Raw genomic sequence first — 19697 nt, forward strand, 5'->3', positions numbered from 1 at the left:
ATAAAAACTGAATTACTGTTTTTATTGGGTTGAGAAAAACATAAAGAGTTTTTAAACCATTTTATACACATAAATTTAAAACATGACAAACACATCTAACGTGAAAAAATTATCCACCAAAAGTGGGTTTATAAATCTTTTCTAAATCGGCAATTGAATCGGTATTTGTCACGGCATTATTAAAACCGACTGAAAAAATTTTATTAAGCAAATAATATTCTTCTAAAATTTGCATAATTATTCTATAAATATTATTTGCCATATGTCTATCATGAAAAACTCTAAATGCAATAACTCATTTTTGAATATTCCAGTCATCATCTATCCAATAACATGTTATATCTATATAAGAATGAATTTGCCAAGGATCACTTCAAATATCGCTATCTATATGCACACGTCCATTAAAATTCATAAAAAAGTTTTGTAAATCCCTTTTTCCTCTGTTATAAAGATAAAAAACTATGCGTTTAAGTGTATTTCTCGGAACGGGTTTTGCCTGTGAAACACATGCAGTTTGTATAAAATGATTAAAACCAAAATTTTCACCAAAATTAAACGATATATGATCAACGAAAATACATTTAGCTAATTCTTCTTTATAAGTTTTTTCATTATAACGAAATAAATGAGGAGTGTTATGATTGGCGTGCCTGAAAATTGTTATTGCCTGGTGTCAATTCCAGCTTGGGTTAGATGTTTTGCCCTAAGATGCCGTTTGAATGTTCCATAACCGCCTCCACCTGTATATTTGTATATTGTCCCACAATATTTACAAGTTACCTCATACTTTTTTACGCTTAAATCAAATCTTTCCTTCTTCGTGAAGTGGTTCCATATGTCAGATGTAACCTTTTATTCCAACTCATTTGTTGTTGACATTTCTTCCATACCAGTAGGATGATAAAGACTTTTTTGCATTGAAACGTGCTCCACATTAGAAATAATGTTGATATCATCGATATCGAATTCCCAATTTGCATAATCACAAAGATCAATAGGGTAGTTAGATTTCCCCATCGGGTTTTTGTCTTTGTCACTACTTCTGCTTCCACTTGCCATTTTTTGAGAGAATTAAGAGAATTAAGCGAAAAACAGATTGAGAGAATTGAGCAGATTGAAAAAATTGAGAGAAATTGAGAAAAATTGTGGAAAAAAAAAGTAGACATGGAAGTGATATTTATAATAGTTAGGAACTTAGGATGTAATTTTCAAATTAATAAAGAAAGAAAAAAAAGAGAGAGGGGGATAGAGTGACCGTTGCCTTGGGAAAAGAGCCGTTCTTTCCCTTTTTGTAATTTTTTTTTTCTTAATCCTATCAGCTAGTTTGCCGGTTTGGAACCGGCCCGAAACCACCTGTTCCGGGCCGGTTCCACTAAATGAGGGCCCGTAACCGGCTACTATGGCACGGGCCGGTTTCGAACAGGCGGGCCCGGTCAACGGGCCGGTTCCGGATCCAAACCGGCCCGTGGCCATGTCTCGGGAGACTCGGGACACGCTTGCAGACGAAGAATGAACGCGGAGAAAGATGGCGTTCGTTCTTGCACCAGTCATCGCTCGCCGAGTGCTCAAAGTCGAAGCTAGCTCTACTCTGTCCACTCAGTGAGTGTGAGATGGCGCTTTCTTCTTCTCATGCTTCGTCCTACTTCCCTGCTCAGTTCCGGACTCCTTACCCTCCTCCTTCGGCTCGGCCTCCCCTCATGTCGCCCTTTTCGCTTCCATCGAATCCCGCACCCGACGCCATCGCCATCTCGCTCCCCGCGCACCAGCTTTTTGCCGGCGCTCGTGCTGCTTCGTTCGCGTCGAGAAGAGGGGTTTCCTCCTTCTCGGGGCTCGTGACGAAAGGCGAGGACGTCCGGAGGTTGAAGGAGGAGCTGCTCGACGCCATCGCTCCCCTCGATCGCGGCACCGACGCCACTCCCGATGACCAACTACGCGTTGATCAGGTGAGGCCTTAGATTCAGGGACGTCTCGTTTAATTCGATTTTGCCAAATGACGAATCTCTGGGAGATGAGCTGTGGGGTTGTATTACCGTGGACTTGCGGTTGAAATATAAGTGTCGTCTCGTTATACTGTGGTGTGGCATTTTGATGAGGTTAGAGGAGGAAATGCATCTGCTTCTGTGGAAAAGACGTTGAAGTAGCTACTTTGGCCTCTTCCACTGAACATACATTCTTCTTATATAGGAATTGATCATCAACGAGAACGTTTGTATTTGACCGTCGATTTCGGATAGTTTCGAGGTAATCAAATTTGGAAGACTTGATGGGATATTGCGATACACATTCTGATGGGAAAGGGTTCCTAGCAGACACCCATCAGAAAGGCCTCTCAAATGCTTGAATGATGGTCACTGATTATTCTGAGAGGAGAATATCAAGGTTGACCTATTGTCTTAAGTTCATTAATCATGTCTACTTTTACCCAAGTTGAGCGTTGATGACTGGTTAGATCTGATACTAATTGCCGCCGAGTCCTTGAGTACCATGTGATAATATTCATGTGCAGAATGCTTTCATACGTCCATAACATACAAAAACAACTGTTGGAATTCAGTCTATTGAAGGCTTAAAATCCGAAAGGCACTATGGGGACGGAAATAGGAGCCTACTGTTTTCATCCATCTTGAATTTTGATGTATGAAAACGATCCCTTGATGGGAATTGTTTACTCGATCAGATTGCACGTAAACTTGAGGCAGTTAACACAGTGAAGGAGCCTCTCCAATCTGAAATGCTTAATGGTAAATGGGAGCTCATCTATACAACATCCAAATCAGTTTTGCAGACCGAGGTAAGGAAGTTTCCCACTTTTATGCACTTTATCTTTTGGCTTGGGGAACCTGGCTCAGACTCATTGAATATGATGAGTGAAATTCTCATATTTTTTAGGTTATTCTAGAGCATTGCCATGTTACAAACTTGATTGCTTCTTCAACATTCTAATTCTACTTTCTAGTGTGAAGTCTATTGACCAGATTGGCAAGATTCTATCTCTGATCGGAATCTCTATGGATACTGTGACAACGGTTCTCCTAATACTAGTGTTCTGTGCTCCATAGTCTCTGTTTTTTTTTTTCCCCCGGTGGACACCATAGAAATATATGATCCACAGGCAACCTCAATGAACTAAAGATCTACACTGATAATTATTATGATATGAAAGGCCTCTGTGCAGCTATCTTCCTCTTTCAATCCAATCATCCATTAAAGCTTCTTAAAATTCTCTTCATTTGATATGGCAGACTCTGAGATGGCTATCTAGGATAGAGGTAAGGATATTGGGGCGTGTCTGTACTTGTGCTCGTTTTCTTTGTGTATCTTCATAAGGTTGTCAGAATTAAGATTCTGCATGGGATAGTTTCCACTCTTGATTTTCCTCATGTACTTCTTAGTCAATGTCTCAAATGCTAAGTGTTCGATCTAGTTCTTTATCTGATTTTTTTTTTCTTTTATCTTTTTGTCTGTTTGATCAAATGCATCACTGTAAGTTTTGCATCTGTAATCTGCAAAATCAAGATTTTCAAATGCCCATGACAGAGACCGAAGTTCTTAAGGCCAAATGGCAAAATCTACCAGGCAATCAATGTCGATACTTTGAGGGCTCAAAACATGGAAACTTGGCCTTTCTTTAATCAGGTCATTTTTACTATCGCTCTCCCTTTTCTCACACATTATTTCATTAACTGTGTAATTCCCCAAAGATCTTGTACCACTTCTTTTTCTGTGTACTTTGAGAAGAGAGTACAGAGGCATTGCCTTTACAACTGTAAGTCTGTCTATAGGTCCAACTCATAAGTGTTGTAATGTGTATATACAAAGATTACTGGGGGGTTTAACAGTGTTCTGCAGCCTGCGATACATTATGGTCAAGACATCAGAACACTTATATTTGGTCGAAAATCATCAGAACACTTGTATGGTACTTTAAAATTCAATGTCAAATTCTGTTTCCTCACTTATTAGTCGACAGGGGATTCAGTGGTCAGCTTTACCAGTGGTCCACTGCTTTGTATAGAGCTTTCCACTTAAGTTTGTTATGGATTTCACTTGAAATTGTCCTGCAGAAATGCTGAAGAAAAGTTTTTAGTTTGATTATTCTGCTTAACAAGTGAGACGATGCAAGATTTTAGCTGAGGTAGTTCTATAAATTTTTCATCTTCAGGTCCAAGCAATCAGATGTACTTCAAGGCTCACCTATTAAGCTTTACTTTCTACTGGACCTCCTTTTAACTAAAAGAAAACTCTTCATTAACGAAAACTCAATCCCTGAAATTTTAGTTATTCCAGATTGATAATGCCAGCCATATCATTTTGCGACATAACTGTGTGATGATCGAGAATTCACTTTTTTGGGTCCTAAGTTTCACAGGTGACAGCTAATTTGGTGCCTCTAAATGCAAGAAGAGTTGCTGTTAAATTCGACTTTTTCAGAATTGCAGGTTTGGTAAGTCTTATTTTTATTACTGATCAGATCATCTAATTTGTATCTTCCCCCCATGACTCCATATTTTTCCTCTAGCAGGGTAATTGCTCAATGATGTTAAATGTTATTCCATCACTCACAAGATTGAACAGCATACCCATTGATTGACCCCAACATTGATTCTCTGGCATTCTGTCTACTATGATGTTAGTTACTTTAATTATAATCATATTGGAGGGAATTGGATCTAAACATGGTATAAGAGGTAACAGAGTGAAAAAGACTTTCAACCGATAAGAGAACAATTTGCAACTGTTTCCTGACCACTCCTCAGCATTGTTAAGTCCGGTATAGAGAATGTACGAGCATTGCCTCACGGTTTTGTTTTATGCCATCTTTACCCTTTAAATTCCATCTTACCACTATTTTTCATACTGTTTCTCAGATACCTCTAAGAAACCCAGGAAGTGGCCGTGGTCAGTTGGAGATAACTTACTTAGATGAAGAGTTAAGGTGAGCAGTTTGATTTGCTTAGTTCTTGCTTCATTGACTCAGTAATTGTTATATCTGGCAAGATATTTCTTGGTGGTAGTAATCTAAATTATTTGTATGGTTAGTTCAACTCTATGGATATTTTATATTACATCCCCTTTTTTCTAGAATCCTAGCCTGATAGCTGGGCCCAAACTTGGCGGAAAGGGAAACACGCAATAGAGTTAATTGATCGAGTCATAATGTCCTGCTTACTGCAGCAGTATTACGGGTTGTGCCTGTTGTTGCATGATGTAATGATATTCAAATATTTTGCTCCGTTTTTATTGATTTGGGGATTATTAACTGTCTAGAAGTCAAAGCTTGAAATTAACAACTGAAAGCTACAGGCGAGGGAACTCCATCTCTTGGAAATATTTTTGACATTTGCTTGAATCTCATGTGTTTATGGCATGATGAAGGAGAAAGGCGGTCCACTGATATGGGAACTGCTCTATCCGTTTGCAGAATATCAAGGGGTGACAAGGGGAATTTGTTCATCTTGAAAATGGTGGATCCATCCTACAGAGTTCCCCTCTGAATTTGATGTAGTTGTACACAAGAATATATGTTGCATCAGACATTCATATACTACAACAGAACCACGACCCTAAGAGGAAATGCCCCCTCCATTTTCATGAATTTGGGGCATGATGCCGGTCGAGCATCGGGCTGAATCCTCCGTGCAAGACTTGGTGATGAGGCATTGCGATATTTTGATATTAGACACTGCACGGTGTACGGAGGTTCCTCGTATTCTGAGCAATATAAGGGGATTCTAGGGGATATGCTGCTTAGTTTCAATTGAAAGAATTGTCCTATCGTAACCTCTTGGATTGGACTTTTTATGTGTAAAAGGTAATCTCTCGAGGTGAGATGAGCGGATGTGTTTATAACACCGATCATTTATGTGATTTGATAAAGGGCGGTGATTTTGGTTCTCTTTAGTAATCATCACGTGGTCAGAATTTATTGTCAAGCTATCGATAGTGACAAATTTCATAGGCAAAGTTGTCCTCTTATTCAGGAAAATTGTCCGAAATGTCTTTAATTTATTGTATTTTTATCAATTGGTAAAATGTGAAAAGGTTTGGAACTCAATTGATGCATATGGATTGGCAAAAGTGCAATAATTCTAGGATTTTTGGGACAATTTCTCCCCTTGTTCTTCTGCATGGTTTATTCTCGCCATCTCATAAGAGATTTTTCTTTTTGCCAGAATTATAGGGTTGACTGCGTAATCCTTTCTACCAACCAACATTTGAACAAGTGCCCCTCTAGACAATTTTGCTTTGAATTGTGAAGCAAGAAGCATGCACGAACTTTCTAGGCACAGCTGTTATATTCTCATTTATGTGATGTGTGTTTTTAGTCTACACCTCCTCAAAAACCGATTCATTCGCTTCCCCTTTGCACAGCTGACTCCTATATACAATAGATCCGTATAGGACACTTTTCGTGAGCAGAAGTCTTTGCATCAATTTATCTGTTGGTGTATCCTTCACAAATACAAGAAAAATATAGGGTACACTCCGAGTACGACACGAGGGACAAAAGAAAGTTGTAAGATAAGTTCATCTTGTACTTAACAAGGTAGATGACTGTGATATTTTATAAGATCACTGCTAACTATTCCAAAAGTTTAAATTATTAGACGAATGAATCATGTAAGAATTCATGGTACCACTTATAATTGTTCTAAATATTTAAGTCGTTAGATGAAAGTGTAATTTAATATTTAACTATTCCATCAATTACAATTAATTGTCGATTGGTTGAAGGAAGAAAAAAGGGAGAAAAGAAAGAGAAAGGAAAGAAAAAAGGAAAAAAAAATTGAAAAAATATTAAAATAGTAACTTCTGGCCAAAATTGAACGGATGGATTGAATTTATACAAATATAAAATATTTAAGACTAAATTGGTAAAAGAGAAAGATTTGATAATTTTCCCGTAAAATGTATACTCTAGCTATACCATGGGATGCAAAGTGCATCATAGCTATGCTACATATGAAGGGGAAAATTAAAAGAGTGGTGTCGCGCGAAATTGACCAGTTTACCCTTTTCTATAACTTCTTTACATTCTATGTCATTCTTAACTTCTCCAATTTGTTTTGGGCACATATTTTTCGCTTTGTTTTTGCTACAAATTGCTATTATATATTCCTACGAGAGCCACCAAATCTGCGCGCATTAGCAAAATATAACCAGATTTTCAAGTCTTATTGTTTTATAAATTAGAAAAGGAGGCAATATCAGTTAGGCTATCTGTTTTGCTTATCTCAAATACAAAAAAATAAAATAAAATAAAATAAAATAAAATCTTATGGAATTTATAGAGCCGATTTTGTTTTTAATTGATGAAATGGCTAAGCAATTACGCACTTGATTTGGATCTACTAGATTACGTTATCTAATCACGTCTTTTGTCTAAAGTAACATTGAAAGAAGGCTATTGCGTGCATTTGTGATTGGAATTAGGATTGTCAGAACCGAATCGAAATCGAACCGAAACCGAATCGAACTGGACTGAAATTTCGTTCATTTTCAGTTTGGTTTTCGGCTCGATTAATAGCTAAAAAATTTGGATACCTTAACTGTTCAGTTCGGGGATATCAATTTGTCTTTTCCTTGAATTTACGCGCGCTCTCTCTCCTCCCTCTTACTGTGTGCTATTGCTCTCTGCGCTGTCCTTTCTCTCTCTCCCTTTTCTGCTTTATTCTCTCTCTGCCTGTATCTTCGCACTGTCACTGTTGCTCTCATCTCCCTCACTTGTCTCTCCATTTTACTTTACTGCTTTATTCTCTATCTTCCTTTTCCCTCGCATCATTTTGATCTCCCAAAAAAGTGACGAAGCACAAATTCCGCCGGAGCTTCTCGATTCTGCAATCCCACCGAGTTTTTTACACAAAAACCGAGCGTTGCATCAAGAATCGTCCGGATCAAAAGATCCCTAAGAGCTGGGAAACTTGGTCACCGCCTTGGTGCCCTCCAACATTGCGTGCTTGGCGAGCTCGCCAGAGAGCAAGGAGCCGCAAGGCTGTCTGGATCTCCCAGGAGGTGATGGTCGGCTTCTTGGTGTAGCGACAGCGGCGACGACTCTTGGTCAGCTTCTCGAAGATGTCTTTGATGAAGCTGTTCATGGCGCCCATGGCCTTGCTCGAGATGCCGATGTTCGGGTGGACCTGCTTCAGCACCTTGAAAATGTAGATCTTGTACATCTCGACGGTCCTCTTCACTTGCTTGCTCTTCTTCTCGCCAGCCCCCTCCAGCTACACCGGCGGGAGCTTCTTCTTGGCCCTCAGCTTTCTCCGTCGTCCCTTCCAACTACACAGGCGAGGTTGCCGGCCCTTAACCAGTGACGGCGGCTCCATCGGCTTTGAAACAAAATAGGGAAAAAAAAAAGAAAAAAATCGAACCTTTTTCAATTCGGTTTAGTTTGATTCAGGACTAGTTCTGGTTCAGTTCAAATATATATTCCTTAATGATTCAGTACAATTCAATTCGATTTTTGAAAAATCGAATTGAACTAAGCCATTGATACCCCTAGTTGAAACTTTTCTGATGCATGTGGATGTCGAGATAACCTTTTTTTATATTTACTTGATTAATTGAGTGGCAAGGGTGGAATATCTAAAAATAGGATAAACAAAGAGACAACACACAAATAGTCTTTAAACTTTGGTTAAATGTGCAACGTGGTTCATGAACTTTAAATTTATTTAATATGATCTATGAACTTTAAACCAACATGTAATATCATCCCCGAACATTTAATTTGTGTAATGCGATATCTAGACTTTTGGTACATATTCAATTTAATCCATGACTACATGAAAATGTTCAATGATGTCCTTCCATTAATTCAAGTTCGGAGACAACATTGAATATTTTCACATTGTCTAGGGTCGGAAATTGAACATGTACCAAAAGTTCAAGGAGCATTAAATAAATTAAAAATCTAAGTATGACATTATATATTAGGTTAAAGTTTAGGAATCACATTGCATAATTATAGATCAAATCAAAATTTAAAGACTATTTGTGACATTTATTTGGGAAAAAAAAAATTAAGGAGGGACCGGACGACAAATAAAGACCAAGAAGGTGCTCCTCGAAGCCCACCAACTTTTTTCACGTCAAAATCCATGCAATTGGCAGGTGCTCGATATAATATGGAAAATGCTTATCTGATAGTTTGATCGGTTATTTCTTACTATCAACGTGTGTTTTGCATAAAGCATCCATTAATTAAAATATCGTGAAGTCGAAATAATGACAGATACTATTAAACTGTCAAGGTAGCGGCTTCCATACAATATTCATTTGCATAAGCGAAAGTCAAATCCCATGCATTGATTACAGCTCTGGGGCATGAATAGTAAAAAAAAAATTAGTCAAACTCCTCCATCTTTGACTTCTCTTCCGCCATTTCTCCTATCCAGAAAAGGACTTGACAAAGAATTTCAAACCACCCCTACTTTTTCGGGATAAAGACATAATTAATCCCGAATTTTGAATCAATATATAATATGATTATGATCCATGAATTTTAACTTAATATGTAATGTGATTCTTAAATTATTAATTTGATTAATATAGTTCTTGAAATCCATATCAAACTTAAGTACGTGCATGCACAGTGGCTCTCCCTCCGCTCACTGCTCACCGGATATAGCCGGGAGATTTATGCATACGTGCATACGCAACGGCTTTAACCACTGGCGCTCCTGCGTCCTCGCGTCGCTTCGCAATAGTCTCTTCGGTCTTGGTGCTTCTGTGCATGTCCCGCCGTGCGCAGCTGTCTTCCTCGTTTTACGACGAGTCGTGCCCGGATGCGCTTGCTGCGATACGGGCTTCCATAAGGACCGCCGTCTCGAGGGAGCGCCGGATGGCCGCTTCCCTCGTTCGACTCCATTTCCACGATTGCTTCGTTCGGGGTTGCGACATGCTGGAGAACTGCCCCGCCATCTCTAGCGAGAGGGATGCCCCGCTGAACAAAGGGTCCGTGAAAGGTCACGAGGTGATCGACGACGCCTAGTCGCAAGCGTAAAAGATCCGTCACGGAGTCGTGTCTTGCGAGGATATCATTGCTGTCGCAGCTCGAGATGCTTCTGTTGCCTTAAGTCTTCCCATAATGTTCAAGATTGGTTGACATTAGGCAATGGCATACGAATCGTCCTATGACCATTTGATTACTTTCTGTGAAGAAATCTAGAGTGATGATGCACAAAAAAGAAAGAGGAGAACAGAGGTAAAACAGAGAACAAGAGTGATACGCTGCATTCACCAGTAGATGCTTAGATGCTCAACATCATACATTCTTCATCCGAGAGCTCAACTCATTCCTCACGCTTGGTTTTCTTTATATAGTGCTATTACTACAAGTCTTTTGTTGTAACAAGAAAAAGCGCTTAACAGAAAAACTGTTGAGTAACAACCGAAGTTGTTAAGCTCAACAAACTCCTTTATTTACGGTTGAAACCATTCTCTTCTTCCTGGTTGAAGACGCAATGCTGGAGCTATCGGTAGCACTACGTACTGGAGTTGTATGGTTTGCATAGGCAGCACTATGTGCCGATCGTATAATCTCAACATCCCCCCGCAAATTGGAGAGAGGGTGAAATCCCAAACCCGGTTTGGTGCGAAGCGTGAAATGATCCGGTCGAGACAAGGCTTTTGTGAAAATGTCGGCAATCCGGTGGCGACCGGGAACATATTGCACACGTAAAGACCCTAACGAAACTTTCTCTCGGACGAAGTGGAAATCAACTTCAATATGTTTTGTGCGAGCATGCAAAACAGGATTTGCGATGAGAGATATGGGTGATTGATTATCACAAAAGAGCACCGTAGGTGAGGAAAGAGAAATCCCAATATCACGGAGAACAAATCCAATCCAGGTAAGATCAGCGGTGGCAGAAGCAAGAGCCCTATACTCTACTTCGGTGGAAGAACGAGAGACTATCGAGTGCTTCTTGGCCGACCAAGAGATGATATTGGAGCCAAGATATGTGCAAAAACCGGTAGTAGAGCGTGCGGTATTAAGACAACCAGCCCAATCAGCATCCGAGAAGCCATATAAGTTCATGGTGGTATTGGAATGAAGAAAGATGCCCATAGACACGGTGCCTTTGACATACCGAAGAACCCTTTTGAGCTTAAGAAAATCAGCAATGGTGGGTTGCTGCATTTTTTGACACAGAAGATTCATTGCATATGCAAGATCGGGGCGAGTGAGCGTGAGATATTGCGGGCCACCAACTAGACCTACGTATTAAAGTGGATTGGTAAGACAAACATCATCGGTTAACGTGGAGAGGGACCTAACAGATAGGGGAGTTGAAATAGGTTTGCGATCTTGCATGTGTGCTCGTTTAAGAAGATCAAGAGCATACTTAGTTTGGCAGAGGAAGAGAACATCAGAATTACGTTTGGCTTCAATACCCGGAAAGTAGTGAAGAGAACCAAGATCTTTCATGTGAAAATTGGTACTCAAAGACTTGATGAAGTCCGTAAGGAGGCGAGGAGAGGTGCCGGTGAGCACAATGTCATCAACATAGAGCAACAGCGGGATTGTGTCCATGCCCTTGTGAAACACAAAGAGAGAAGGATCTGTTGTACTACAAAAGAAGCCAGATTCAAGTAAAAAATTACTGAATTTCTCAAACCAGGCACGTGGAGCTTGACGAATGCCATATAAAGATTTCTGGAGTAAATAGACGTGATGAGGCAAGGCGGGATCTATGAAGCCGGGAGGTTGATCCATATAAACAGGTTCGGTTAAGGAGCCATGTAAGAAGGCATTTTTAACATCCAGTTGATGAATAGGCCAGTTTTTTACCATAGCTACAGATAGAACAATACGAATGGTTGCCTGTTTTACCACTGGACTAAAAGTTTCAGCAAAATCGACTCCTTCTTCTTGGTGAAATCCTTTAGCCACCAGTCGAGCCTTTAATCTGTCAAGACTCCCATCGGGTGCTAACTTGGTTTTAAACACCCGTTTCCGCCCGATGACATTCATTTGAGTAGTTCTTGGAACTAAAGTCCAAGTTAGATTTTCAGACAAAGCATCCATTTCTTCTTTCATAGCTTGAAACCACCCATCATGAGCCAAGGCTGATTTAACGGACTTTGGTTCAACGGGTACTTGATATTCGGCCAAGCGGGCATACTTGGGATTTGGTTTTACTATGCCGGACTTAAGTCGAGTATGCATAGGATGAACAGAGATGCCACTTTGGTGGTGGGATAAAGAATGAGGTTGATTGTTAATAGCATCAAAATTGGAAGCAGAGGCTCCTGAAGCTGCATCTAAGTGTGGCGGAACCGAATGTGATGCGGATGTTCCTGAAACATCATCCGGGTATGGTAGGATAGAACTTGGGGACTGGAGTGTGCTGTGTGGTAGACGAAGTGAGTTAACTACCAGAGCTCTATCATCTTGAAGATGACCGGTATGATAGTTTGAAGGATGGGGTGTGGGATTCTTCTTGACAGAATCAAGAAAATTTATCTCGTCAACCCATTTTTGATATAAGGATGTATAATGAGGGTAATCGGCAGTGAGCTTCTTAGTAAAGGGAAAGAAACTCTCATCAAATTTCACATTGCGACTAATATAGATCCTACCATCTGTAGGTACCAAGCGACGATACCCTTTGTGGCGCTCACTATATCCCAGGAAAACACAAGTGAGAGATCGTGGATCAAATTTATGTTGGGCATAGGGTCGGAGACAAGGATAACAGGCGCAGCCAAAAACTCTCCGATGATCATAACTCGGAGCTTGTTTAAACAACCTCTTGTGAGGAGAATCCATCCGCAACTTTGGAGTGGGAAGCAAATTAATAACATAATTAGCAGTTAAGAAGGAATCAACCCGGAAATGCAACAGAGTTCTAGCATGATAGAGCATAGTCAAGCCCAACTCTACAACATGGCGATGTTTCCTTTCAGAAATGCCATTCTGTTCGGGAATGTAAGGACAAGAAAGATATTGCTAAATACCACAATTCTCCAAATGAGTTCGAAACCCGATACTAGTGAATTCACCACCACCATCACATTGAAAACCTTTGATTTTGTGATCAAATTGATTCTCCACATATTTCCGAAACATAAGAAAGATATCATAGAAATCGGACTTCAACTTCATTGGATAAAGCCAACTATAGCGAGAGAAGTTGTCCACAAAAACAACATAAAACCGAAAGCCCCGAAGAGAGGTTCTTGGGGAAGGACCCCGGATATCACAATGAATTCTTCTAAGTGGAACCGTAGTAGCAGAGTCTGATAAGGAGAATGGTAAGGCGGTACTTTTAACAAGGTGACAACTACTGCATACGGATGAAGTGTTCTTATCACGAGAAATCTGTTGTTTCTGATGAAGGTACCTCACAATTTGTGAGTTGCTATGAGCAAGACGTTGATGCCGGATATCCTCTCTAACGGTCTTATATCTTTGTGTAAATGTGAGCACGAGTTGCCATCTGATCCACTCGGTAAAGTCTCCCAATTTTCTTTCCCAACATCACTATAGAATTTGTGTGATTGTCCTTTACATAGACACCATATTTATCAAACACAAAGGAGCAAGGAAAATCATTGGTTAGTTTTGAAATGGATGGAAGATTTTTCTTGATTTGGGAACCACCAACACATCATTGAGAGGTAATGCATCTAGTTTAGACATTAACAAGGCATCACCAGTATAAGTAATAGGAAGACATGAGCCATTTCCTATCATAACCGTATCGATACCAGTATACTTTGAAAGATTATGAAGTATACCAGGATTAGCGATAATGTGGGCTGTGGCTCCCGTATCTGGATACCATTCCTTGCCTGTTGAATCTTCAAGGTGCATTCTTGCAAGAGCTTGAGGAATAACATCATCTTGGTAAGAATTGTCAAATCGATACCAGCATCGAAGAGCATCATGCCACGGTCGTTTGCAAATTTGACAAGTTACTCGAGTGCCGTTCGGTACTTTCTCTTGAGGCAATATCTTGGGGGTTGTGAAATTTGGAGAGGGATAGGATTTGGTATCCGAATACCTCTGTGATGAACCAGTGTAAGGTCTAAATCCACGACCTGTTACATAGAAGTTATTTTGCGGTTTAGAATATTGAACCTGCTGATTTTGATTTGAGCTCAATGGTCTATAAGCTTGACTTCTTCCTTGATATCCATAGCTACGGCCTCGATTACCAAGGTGACGCCCTCTGCCATAGTGACGTCCTCCACGGATACTCCCTCTCCGTCCTATAAATGCAAAATTAAGGCGACTTGATTCTCTGTCAAATGCTATCTTCGATTCCATCTCTCCATTCCTTTCACCGTAATAAGCCAGGTTAGGATTATACTGATTTGAAGAGTAGTTTTGCAGTCGTGCTTCAAACCTTTCCAGTTGTGATATAACCTTATCATAATCGGGTTGAGGTTTCACACAATACATCGTCGTTACGAAGTTTTCATACTCCGAACCTAAGCCCTCCAAGACACCAAAAACTTTAGTTATCTCATCCACAGGTTTTCCTATTGCATTTAATTGATCACAGATCGGTTTTTACTCCCTAAGATAATCAGATAGCTGCCGATTTCGTTTCTGACATGCTTGAAGCTTTCCTCGCAGCTCAAACTCTTTAGCAGCTAATTTACGTGTAAAACGATTCGATAAAGTTTGCCATACCTCGAAAGATGTCTCCATGCCGATGATCGGTCCCAGTATATTCTCAGAAACTGCACCACTAATCCATGATGAGACCGGTTGATGCGTTCGTACCCAATCGGTGTAATCTGGATTCACTACTTCGGTCTCGATTCCTTCGATTTCAACCCGCAATTGTTGTGGAGGTCGTAGGATTTCTCCATTAACGAAGCCGAGCAATTCTTGACCGCGAAGGAATCCGAGAAATTGTGCTTGCCGGAGTAGAAAGTTGTCTTCAACAAGTTTGATTGTGACAAAGTTAGCAATGTTTACATGGATTGGAAAAGGATATCTCGATGTTCTTGTTGCCATTGATGTGCTCACAGAAGAGAAGATCGGAATTCACGGTTTAGCTCTCAGAGAAGGCTCTGATACCATGTGAAGAAATCTAGAGTGATGATGCACAAAAAAGAAAGAGGAGAACAGAGGTAAAACAGAGAACAAGAGTGATACGCTGCATTCACCAGTAGATGCTTAGATGCTTAACATCATACATTCTTCATCCGAGAGCTCAACTCATTCCTCACGCTTGGTTTTCTTTATATAGTGCTATTACTACAAGTCTTCTGTTGTAACAGGAAAAACTACTTAACAGAAAAACAGTTGAGTAACAACCGAAGTTGTTAAGCTCAACAAACTCCTTCTTTATTTCCGGTTGAAACCATTCTCTTCTTCCCTGGTTGAAGACGCAATGCTGGAGCTATCGGTAGCACTACGTACTGGAGTTGTATGGTTTGCATAGGCAGCACTATGTGCCGATCGTATAATCTCAACACTTTCGAATGTCGACTACGAGCTTAAACCCTTTTACCGATATAACCGATGCTGCTTTGGGAAAAATTATAGGTTGGGGGTCCTTCTTGGGCGGTGAAGCTCGGAAAAAGAGACTCGACCACCGCAAGTCCGTTGCACGCATCGAGCGTTCTTCCATCGTTCCTAGATGGCCTTGAGACGCTCATATCTCGATTTGCAAGCAAAGGCCTTTGTGCTAAGGACATGGTCGCCCTCTCGGGTATCGGACGAAATGCTTCCTTCACTTATTTTGTTGTTTCCTGCTTATCTATCATGGTTGAAATTCAACCCCGACGGTGGACCTTGGCCTATGCAAGGATTTCTCATTCTTGCTTGCTCGCAAGCTATGGATTTTAGCACAAGAATATAGCTCGGATGATATGAATGAAAGGAGAAATAATGTTGATGTGCCCTTTACGCCAACGTTGTGCGAGTGCTCACACTCTAGGGCAAGCTCAGAGCTTCACATTCGGGGGCATAATCTACAGCAATGGCACCGGCGTCGATGCGGGATTCGCCAGCACTCGTAAGCGCGGGTGCCCGGCTCGAACGGCTGCGACGTGACTCTAGCCCCCCTCAATTTGGTGACTCCCAATTCGTTCGATAACAACTACTTCAAGAATCTGATGCGGAAGAAAGGCCTTCTCGAGTCGGATCGGGTCCTCTTCGACGGAGGATCCACCGACAGCATCGTCTCCGCGTACGCCTAACTTATTGCTAATTCAAACAAAGAGAAAAAAAGAAAGGCAGAAAGCAACTCTTTAGGTTAAATTGTTACGTAGGATAACACTACAAGCTAGGTTATACAATCAATTCGTGGATATTCTCCGACAACGGATTTTCCAATCAGCCTTACAAGGAGCTCTAGAAACTTTAAAGCTTCACTTATTTCGTGGAAGATGAATTAATGATTTGGAAAATATTTTCGTAAAAATTAATTGATTATATTGCTTACAAAAATGAATGAATGGAAAATAATTTCTTTGTTTATGAAAAGGTTAAGCATAAGTTATTGTCGATATTGGAAATATTTTTCTTTGGCTAATTACTTTAACCGATGATTTTTGAATTTTTTTTTTCAGATTATTCACTTTCCACAAAACAAACGAAGTGTAAATAGTTGTTTGAACCAGTTACATTTACGTTCTATCAATGCTAATATTGACATCCTTGGGGCCATGAAGGAAACAAATAATTAGTCCTTCTACTATAGGCATTATTTTTTTTGTACAAAAAAAATTAAAAAGTACTCAAGGAACCATTCCGACAAAATCAATAATATTATTCATGAGCGTATTAAGCAATATGATAGAGAAATAATGATTGTAAATAACAATACCTTACCTTATTGTAAGTAAGCGAAGGCATTGCTCCTATTTACGGTCTTGATGAAATAATGGTGGGCGAATAAGTAGAATTGTGTATATTGTCACGTTCTCGTGGAGTTACTTTTTGAAATATTTCTTACCTAAAAGCTTAAGTTGTGCTTGGTCATTCGGATTTTTAGTGTAGACAGGACTAGATAGGATAGGATAAGGAATCCGATTATTTTTTCATATCTTATCTCTTGTTTGGTGAACTACGGATGTAAAGTCGAATAAATAGAGGCAAGACGCAGCTGAGAACAAATCTATTTTGCTCAAACATCAGAATGCTTTATAAATTATTAAGTGACGAGTTCTGATAAGTGAGTTATTATTGAGCAGAGGTTTGTACCATCTAAATTTGGGCACGACATTGATCAAGTAGACCCAGTAGAGCAAGGACCTTGATTTGTAGTCGAATCTTTTGAGAGCGAGTAGCTGACATTGCTCATTGTCTTGTTGAGTGAGTAAATAAGTGCTTAACAATGAAATTATTCAGTCACTTTTCGCAAGTTGAAAATGCACTCATGCAAGTCATCTAAGAGATATGCCTTAAAAGTTGATGATCAACCTCAATTTCTTCATAATATGTCGAGACCGCTTTCGACTAGTGAAAGTGTTCAAGTGACTAAAGAACGAGGGAAATGATTTCATATCATACCGTACTATCAATTAAAGAACGAGGTCATTAAGATACCCGATTTTGTTGTCGAAGACCCCAGCCTGGCATCGTTGGAGAGGCGGCCACATTGAAGGCCGCCGCCACCACCAAAGAGGTAGTCGGCGTGGCAAAGAGACGACTTGGCAAGGAGGAAACGCGATGGCTATGGAAAAAAAATCAATTCTCCTCGTGTCTGCTCTCTTAAGAAATCATGTCCGGGTCTATCACACCCCTCCCCTATCATCCGGCTATATCCCTCTATATCACTGTTTATTCTATTCCAAATATCTACCAAACAGAGGATATGATAAAAATATATGCTATCCCGATTTTTATCCCGACGATCAAACACAGCCTTATAATATTAAGACATAGCGAGTTGTTTTTAGACATCTTATGAGCTACACACGGATGCTTGAAAAACTCGTGATGAACATGAAAATCGTTTAATTTAGGGGTGAGCTATTTCGGAGGTGTGTAGGTTTCACTTGAAACGTATTATGTTGGAACCATTCTTATTTTTTGGAATCTAAAACCTTTCTTATAGACCCGAAAATTGACCATGCCGATCTAGTCCTGTTCTAGGGTCTACCTAACAACTAGCCAATTTTTTTATTTTTATTTTTTTTCTATTTCCCCTTTTTTGCTATTGAGACAAAATAACAACCACAACAAAATAGTAGAGCATCAAAACAACGGGAAGTCTAGTACAAAATAGACAAAAAATATAAAGTAATAAGGAAGTGTCAAACTCATCCCTTAGTCAAGCAAAATAAAGTTAAAGAAACAACAGAAATTACGTTACGCCAAAAATAATACCATAAAAGACAAAAAAAAATTATAGCATCTTTAGCTACTTTATTGTGGAGTGTTAAGAGACGTTCACGGCTTGAAAGAATTGAGTTATTTGAAGGAGGTAGAGATTACACAATGTATGTCCTCAAAAAGTTTGCTCTATGTGTAGGCATTCACCAAATTGGAGACGGATTGGATCTTGCTAGAATCTACAAAGCATACCATTTAGCCGAGGAAGCGATTGCAACTTTTGGTATTGTAAGCCAAATAAGCATCATCTCTAAGTGCAAGAACTTCCGCTAGACAAGCACCAAAGGTTTGCAAGTTAGGGCCAAGCGGTTCTAGAGGGGGTTGATTCCGCACCTGAAACTTGCGGCCTATAATATTGAGATTAGTTCCTGGTTTTTAAAACTTGAAACGTACTTTGTAGACCTTGGAATCAAATCAAAACCGGCCGGGTGAAGTCGGTCCGGTCTGGTTTTAAGATCTACCCTGGATTGGTGCTTCATCTTTTAATGGGAACTTCATAAAAATGACATGGCAAATGGCAAATGCATATATTGTGCTCCACTTATTCTAAACCAAATTTTATCGTGGGCCTAGATTAGCTCCAGGTCCAGGTCCAGGTCCATGTCCAGGCCCAGGCCCAATATTTCTGATCGTAGGCGAAGCGCGGCTCTACTCTAAAGAATCGGCTCGCTTCTTCTTCTTCCGCCTCCGATAACATTCTCATTTTGATTCCGTCCCAACGCGGAGAGAGAATGGCTCGATCCAGGGTTACGATGTCCTCCACCAGCGCATCTCCGAGCGTCACGACCACCGTAACAATCGATGATCAGGCTCCTCCTCGCCGTTCTGCTTCGTCGCCCTCCCTAAGCAACACCGCCCTGGTTCTGCGACTGAAGAGGGTGAACGATAAGAAGAAGAAGGTGACCTGGAAGGAAGGCACTGTCGACAATGAGTTCATGAAGAAGAAGAGCTCCAAGAAGTGCTGCATCTTCCACAAGCAGAAGCCCTTCGACGAAGACTATAGCAGCGATGAAGATGGCGATGCCCCGGATCACCGGCACCACAACCATCACGACGATCATCACTGCGATGGAAGTGCTTCATGCTCTAACGACGGTGGCAATTGAGGCGGTTCGTTTGGATTGGTCTTCAGTTTCAGCCGGTGTTTCTGTTCTGCGTATTTCCCCCCCTAATGCAGCTGAATATGTCTAGTGTTGTTCTTTTGGTTTGCTTGTATTGGAGGGAGTTACGTTATTGGCATTTCTGCTATTTTCTTTGGCTATGATGTAATTGACTGGATCGCTGGATGTTAAATTGAAAAACATACACAGTTTTTGGATGAATACGTCTTTGTATTTTCCGTCCGTTTTCGAGACGGGGCATTTTTTATTTTTTATTTTTTTAT

General features: G+C 40.3%; 2 protein-coding genes and 1 pseudogene across 4 annotated transcripts; all 3 read left to right on the forward strand.

Moving 5' to 3' along the window:
- The first annotated feature begins 1558 nt into the window (after positions 1 to 1558).
- LOC115747363 (probable plastid-lipid-associated protein 4, chloroplastic) lies at positions 1559 to 5901 on the forward strand. Of its 3 annotated transcripts, XR_004016114.2 has the most exons (7): positions 1559 to 1946; positions 2681 to 2794; positions 3541 to 3639; positions 4373 to 4447; positions 4872 to 4939; positions 5426 to 5596; positions 5649 to 5901. XR_004016114.2 is itself a non-coding variant. In XM_030683501.2 (6 exons), the coding sequence occupies exons 1-6, from the start codon at positions 1614 to 1616 to the stop codon at positions 5496 to 5498; spliced, it is 762 nt and encodes a 253-aa protein (XP_030539361.1). In that variant the 5' UTR covers positions 1559 to 1613; the 3' UTR covers positions 5499 to 5901. The 3 variants fall into 3 exon arrangements, 2 of the variants coding, with proteins under 2 accessions (XP_030539361.1, XP_048128688.1); XM_030683501.2 differs by having other exon boundaries at positions 5426 to 5901; XM_048272731.1 differs by lacking the exons at positions 5426 to 5596; positions 5649 to 5901 and adding an exon at positions 5087 to 5380.
- A 3230-nt stretch (positions 5902 to 9131) lies between these two features.
- On the forward strand, positions 9132 to 16173 carry LOC115747236 (annotated as a pseudogene).
- Positions 16174 to 18992: 2819 nt separating this feature from the next.
- On the forward strand, positions 18993 to 19627 carry LOC115747389 (protein phosphatase 1 regulatory subunit INH3). The gene has a single exon (XM_030683537.2). It carries the CDS (start codon positions 19045 to 19047, stop codon positions 19417 to 19419), a length of 375 nt encoding a protein of 124 aa, XP_030539397.1. The 5' UTR covers positions 18993 to 19044; the 3' UTR covers positions 19420 to 19627.
- Positions 19628 to 19697: the final 70 nt, after the last annotated feature.

Source organism: Rhodamnia argentea, chromosome 11 (genome assembly GCF_020921035.1).
Source record: "Rhodamnia argentea isolate NSW1041297 chromosome 11, ASM2092103v1, whole genome shotgun sequence".
Lineage (NCBI taxonomy): Eukaryota > Viridiplantae > Streptophyta > Magnoliopsida > Myrtales > Myrtaceae > Rhodamnia > Rhodamnia argentea.

Coding starts and splice junctions, on each gene's coding strand:
- LOC115747363 (XM_030683501.2), top strand. CDS start 1,614: ATGGCGCTTTCTTCTTCTCATGCTTCGTCCTACTTCCCTGCTCAGTTC. Junction 2,795..3,540: donor AATCAGTTTTGCAGACCGAG/GTAAGGAAGTTT, acceptor TGCCCATGACAG/AGACCGAAGTTCTTAAGGCC. Junction 4,448..4,871: donor TTTTCAGAATTGCAGGTTTG/GTAAGTCTTATT, acceptor ACTGTTTCTCAG/ATACCTCTAAGAAACCCAGG.
- LOC115747389 (XM_030683537.2), top strand. CDS start 19,045: ATGGCTCGATCCAGGGTTACGATGTCCTCCACCAGCGCATCTCCGAGC.